Source organism: Cryptomeria japonica, chromosome 8, assembly GCF_030272615.1.
Source record: "Cryptomeria japonica chromosome 8, Sugi_1.0, whole genome shotgun sequence".
NCBI lineage: Eukaryota > Viridiplantae > Streptophyta > Pinopsida > Cupressales > Cupressaceae > Cryptomeria > Cryptomeria japonica.
The window spans coordinates 105,774,119-105,780,179 of NC_081412.1; the positions used below are offsets into that span (position 1 = coordinate 105,774,119).

Sequence of the window (6,061 nt, forward strand, 5' to 3'; positions counted from 1 at the left end):
TGATAAAACATGTGATATAGTTAAAGTTTCTCTTGATAAAAAGTGTACAATTGGATATAAAAATATACTTAAATATACAAATCCTACTAGTTGTGAGGCTAGTTGGATATAAAAATAAACTTAAATCTACAAATCCTACTAGTTGTGAGGATAATGAAAAAAGATATTTTTCAACAAATATAAGTTTTAATATAATGGAAAAAATGAGATATGAAGAAAAAGGTTTGGAAAAACATGGACAAGGAATTATAGAAACAATTTAACCAAAAATGAAACCAAAGCATGAAGGCCTTGGATGTGTTAGTGGAAAAAGAAGTAAAAATAATGTTGCAAATATTACAAGTTCAAACAAACCAACTCAAAGAATACAATATATGCAATATTCTCATTATCATAGGAAAGGATATAAAATCAAAACATGTTGGGATATTCATCCTTGTACTAATGGTGGATTGAAGAATCATTTTGAGAAATTGTGTTAAACTAAAAAGTGGAAGAAACCACCTTTAAAAGATAGTATACATATGGATTGTGGATGGATGTGACTAACCAATAGGAAAAAGTTCACAACTATGTTCAAAATGTTGTAAGGAATAAATATTCTCATGTTAAAAATAATAATAATCATACAAAAATAAATAACGTTGATTGCAAAGATTATTTTTTAACATAAAAAATTGTAGCATTGGTCACAACTTAGATCATTACTAAATGGTTGTAACATTGAGTGCAAAGATCATTGTTGAACCTAAGAAGCTACAACGTTGGTCACAAAGATCATTGATGAATGGTTGTAACATCAATTACAAAGATCATTGTTAAAATGCTATAATGTTGGTTGCAAAGATTATTGAAGTTGTAGCGTTGATTTTAGAGATTGTTACTAAGACTATAAAAGATTTGATTGCAAAAATCATTATTAAAATTGATCTCAGAGATCATTTATAAATCTAAAAAAAATTATTGCTAAGATCTCTGAAAATACTTCACCTTCCCTATTGACTATCCTTTAGCTAAACTTTATTTATAAACTTTATATAAATCTTTCAACAGAAAGTATATTTATTCTTTATGCTATCCAAAACTTATAATAAGATTAAAAGTTTATTTTTATTGTAATATATTTATTATAAGATATAATATGACTATTTTCAAGGTAGTATAACTTAGGCAAATTATAGCATATCCCAATATTCTTGAATAATAATTAACATAGTACATCTTTTTAGAAGGTGATGTGGAAGTGGATCATAACAACAACAGTAGTTTCAAAACCTGTTTTTACTTTTATCAAAAATAATAATAACTGTTAAAAAAATAAAAATTAAAAAAGGGTTTGTATCCCCCAATAATAATTTAGACAACTTGACTAAAACAACAGAAGCTAAAACTAAATGAAATAAAAAAGCACTAATTTTCTAAGAAAGTAATTTAGATATTTTAACAACCAAAACAATTAAATCAAGACATATATGAAATAATTTGAAAAAAATAAAAATATTTTTCCTATAGATAACAACAAAATAAAAAAATTGAAGTACTAAACTAGTCAAATAATTCAAATATTAATATCTACCTAAAATAATTTATGAACATTCAGTATCAAATAACTTATAGCTAAACAATTGGCTGAATCAACAATCTCTGGATCTGTGATTATCCTAATGTTAAGGTATTGATAATGATAATTCTAGTTGGATGTCATCTTCTAAAAGTAATGGCTTTTGGTTTAATTTTACATTATCAACATCTTGGCCTTTTGAGTCATCTCTCCAAGCAATCGAATTAGCAAGCTGAATACTATTTAAAACCATTGCTGCTTCTGAATCTTTACTTTCCTGTTTGTTGTGGCCTCTGCAGGCTATGCTTGAAGCAAATTCCCCATGGTGGTACCATAACTTGTGGTCTAATTGCAGTTGCAGTTCAGAATGGCTCGCTTCTCCTTCTCCATCTTTTGAGTATTTTGATCTGGGCTGAAAAGAATTTAAATGGGCATATCATATAACAATTTAGTTAATAAATATAAATCTGTCTGTATGTTGCTTCTGGATTTAATTGCTTGAGTGTTTTTTGCATCAACATTTGGGATCATTCCAAGATCTATCATCAAGATGGTATGGAGCATAAGAAAATTAACACTCCATAATCTATCATCAGGATGATAAAGAACATAAGGAGATTAAAATCCTTACGCTCTCTATAATTGATCCAAAATATTGATGCATTCAATCAAATTCAAAAGCAACATACAGACAAACAAATTCAGAAGCAACATACAGACAGTCTTATGAATTGTAGAAATCTGCTAACAAAAATATAAATCTATTCATACACCAATGGTGAAGTCACCATTGAACAGAAAGAATGGAGTAATTTTTCCAAAACGAATTTATGAACGAGGCTTTTCTGATTGTGGTGTTACTATTAATGATTTTGTTTGACAGCCCAAAATGAGTATTGTATATCATATTGAGATGAATTCTTCCAAATCATGGGTGAATTCTATGAAGCACACAAACCTAAGCAAAACAACAAACCATATAATTGAAAAGCCAGATTTTTTATTTTATTTTACCATTGAATCCAGGTCGAGATTCTTGTAGTATTTTTCATTTTCAGGCCATGCTTGAGATAATTTTATGTTCCATATTATGTCATGAGCATCTTGATAAGCATATTGATGAGTTGAAGTCAATAGAGCACTGATACTGTTACTGCAATGGACGTAGCTTCCAAATGTTCTATTTTGCTCGCTTGAAGTGAGTACTCTTTGTGGATCTTTTTCATCTGCCAGAGAAGATGGAGCTTCAGAGGCCCTTAATCTGCATTTTCCCAGACCATGAACCATATGGATGAGCATAGTTTAATATGTATGAAGGAATTCAACAAAAATTCTTAGTTTTTTTCATTCTGATAATAAATCGTTTAAAGTATAATCTGAAATATTGGTTAGATAATCAAATTTAAAAATAATATTGTCAAGATTAAAACTATTTAGCACTTATGTGCAATGAGCTTTCCTTACTCAAAGCAGCAGATTGCAGGTTGAAACCATAATATTTTGCCACCCCAAAACATACACCGTTCTATAGTAAGCAGACCATAAATTTATTACCTTTTGTGTGAGTACAGAGAGATGTACTTGTGTGACTTCTTGCTAAGGCTTGAAAATGGAGAATTGCTGTATTTGAGTCTAAATCTTTCTCTTCTATCCTCAAATCTCTGTAGATGGGAGTTTCGAGATTTGACCTCTGTTGAAAATGAAAAGATTGAGCTCAATGTCAAAATTTAATCCAAACATTAAAACATGTAGATATATGATCTATTTCATTAATATCTAAACATTAAACTTTTCAATCTGCAATGGCTTACAATTGCCATTATAAGCTCCACGTTTCTACCTGTTTTGAAATCTTATATCCAATTCAAGACATGTTGACTATATATTATGTCAATGATTTGGATTCACCTAAAAAATTAGTAAAAAACGTGTGGAATTACCCTGGGATTTTTCATGTTTTTTGTTATTCCGATGCATCTACAACAAAATACAGACAACAAAGATCAGTAGAAGCTACAATAAGAAATGAACTATCCTATTTGAAAAGATCTCCTGATATTTATCTCCTAAAAGTTCTGATAATAACTGATCATAAATTAAACATTAGAAATTAGCATACATCATACCCACCTTTGATTACAGAAACAGAATTATAAAATCAAAAGCTTCTGTTCATAGGTTGTATGAGTTTTTCATAATCTATGAAAAATTGTATGGTTAATTTTAGTTTTAATTGTGTGTTTTTTTAATTGATGTTGGGATCACATTCAGTGACTCAGTGTCGTGTCACTGGTGATGGATTACCAAGTATGATACAAAACATCAATTGAAAAATATGAAAGAAATACAAAATTGGAACATAAATAAATTGTTCTATTCATTAAAAAATTACAAGAGCTTCTTGATCAAATGATCAGATAAAATGATGATGAATGAATTACAATTACCTCATTCTTTGATATATCAAAAGACTTCTTAAAAATTATCATGCAAACTTACATTATTAAAAATAAAACTAAAAAACTAAAAGTAAAAAATTGTACAAGTAGGAAGAATTACCAAAATTCTCGCACAGTTAAAACCAAAAACAATTATATAATGCTTATCCATATATTCTATAATGTCTCTCTTTTATGCAAACAAATATATTATATATATTTCATATATACCTCCTATATTATTCTCATTCAAATTCTTCTTTCAGACTATAGATCACTGAATGTGATCTAAACATCAATTGGAAAATATAGATGAGGATCACTGAATGTGATCTAAAACATCTATTGAAAAATATATGCAGTTAAAACCAAAAACAATCATACAATGCTTGTCCATAAATCACTGATGATAGAATCTTGAATGTGATCGAAATGTCTTGAAAAATATACACAACTAAATCCAGAAACAATCATACAATAGTTATCAAAAGAATGTTTTTCTTAAATGCAAACAAATATTTTATAGCTGTTGTGCTTTTGGATTCAACTGTGTGAGCTTTTTTTGACATCAATGTTTTGGATCACACTCCATGATCCATCATCAGGATAAGAGAGCTGCATAAAGATAGAAGCTCTCTCATCCTGATGATGGATCATAGAATGTGGTCTGAAACATTGATGCCAAAAAAAGATCATGCAGTTGAATCCATAAACCCAACAGCTAACATTATAAGCTGTAGAAATCTAATATCTCAAATATTTTATCTTCATTTCATATAAACTCCTGCCCTCGTTTTACAGTACAAAAACACAGAATGTCACCTGAAGATGGCTTTTAACTTGAGAAACTGTGAGCCCATTTACTCCCATTAGCCCCACAATAAGCTTCGGAGTAGCCTCTGAGAAAACAAAAAAAACCATGAAATATCAATCCTCCTCATAAAATTCATCATCAAAACTCATCAATCCAATCTGAAAACTTTTACACTCACCATGTTCACAAAATTCATCATCAAAACTCATCAATCCAATCTGAAAACTTTTTACACTCACCATGTTCACCTCCAAGGCATTCAATGGCACGTAAGAAAGATTGATGAAGCTCATGAGTCCACCGAAATCCAGGGATTGCAGAACGTACGTACTGCCTTACTAACGTTTTTCCCTCCAAAGATCTCATACTAAATTTTTTTTATATAAATTTTGTTTTGATTAAAGATAAAACAAGTTCAATATAAATTTTGTTGCAGAGAATCTGATAAAGTACTGTCAAATGATTGGGCAGAACATTCAACTGTAAATCTGATTCTCGATATTTCTGGAAAAGAAATATAAGTGTCGATTCTCGATTGGGAATTTCTTGCACTCTACCAATTCTTCTGCCGACCCAAAAACAAGTTACGAAATTTTTCAGGAAAAAGTTTAGTCGAGTTGTTCAAAAGTCATTTTCCTGCTTTATAAAAAAATTTCTGAAACAAAGTGGCGTGTTTTTCCACTGCGCGTTGGATAATATTTTATGTTTTTCTAAACCAAATTCACCCAAGTGGTTAGGTAATTTGTTTGTTGGAAGTCGGTAGTAGTTAGTTTTTGCCGCAAAGGGAAAAAACTTTTTAATTTAGGTGAATTTATTTACATCAAGTATGAGATAAAAAAATGAGGACTTTCGGAGATTTTAAAGATATCAAAGAGAATTCCAATTTATATTAAAATAATGTTTCTTAAGGATAAATATTATTTATATACTTTGATTTTCTATTCAATTCATAAAAAAAAAATTTAAATTAAATAAGTTTATTTTAAAATGAGCAACTTTTTAAAAATATTTTAAGCAAATTTTTAATTAGATTTTACATTTATGTGAAAATTGTTTAAGAGTTGAATTATCTATCTACTTAATAAAATCAAATTCTAGTCATGATACACATCTTCGAGAAGAATTAATTTGTACTATTTATCTCTTTACAATCACTTTTTTTCTCTTTTATCACATTATAATATTCAGATCCTTTTCTAGAAATGACACCCCTAAATGTTCAGTTAAAAATAATATTTTTCTCCATTA

The 6,061-nt window shown here is 28.9% G+C and overlaps 1 protein-coding gene across 1 annotated transcript; it reads right to left on the bottom strand.

The window, feature by feature from the left end:
* Positions 1-1,634: 1,634 nt before the first annotated feature.
* On the bottom strand, positions 1,635-5,185 carry LOC131062433 (putative Myb family transcription factor At1g14600). The gene is made up of 6 exons (XM_057996094.2): positions 5,053-5,185; positions 4,822-4,898; positions 3,502-3,538; positions 3,116-3,251; positions 2,576-2,822; positions 1,635-1,973 (listed from the first exon to the last, which is right to left on the bottom strand). The coding sequence occupies exons 1-6, from the start codon at positions 5,177-5,179 to the stop codon at positions 1,668-1,670; spliced, it is 930 nt and encodes a 309-aa protein (XP_057852077.2). The 5' UTR covers positions 5,180-5,185; the 3' UTR covers positions 1,635-1,667.
* Positions 5,186-6,061: the final 876 nt, after the last annotated feature.

Bases quoted from the DNA above. Each gene is read 5' to 3' on its own strand.
- LOC131062433 (XM_057996094.2), bottom strand. From the start codon at position 5,179: ATGAGATCTTTGGAGGGAAAAACGTTAGTAAGGCAGTACGTACGTTCT. The intron at 4,899-5,052 runs GTGAGTGTAAAA...TTGTTTTCTCAG, and splicing joins ATGCCTTGGAGGTGAACATG to AGGCTACTCCGAAGCTTATT. The intron at 3,252-3,501 runs GTAATTCCACAC...CATTTTCAACAG, and splicing joins AAAACATGAAAAATCCCAGG to AGGTCAAATCTCGAAACTCC.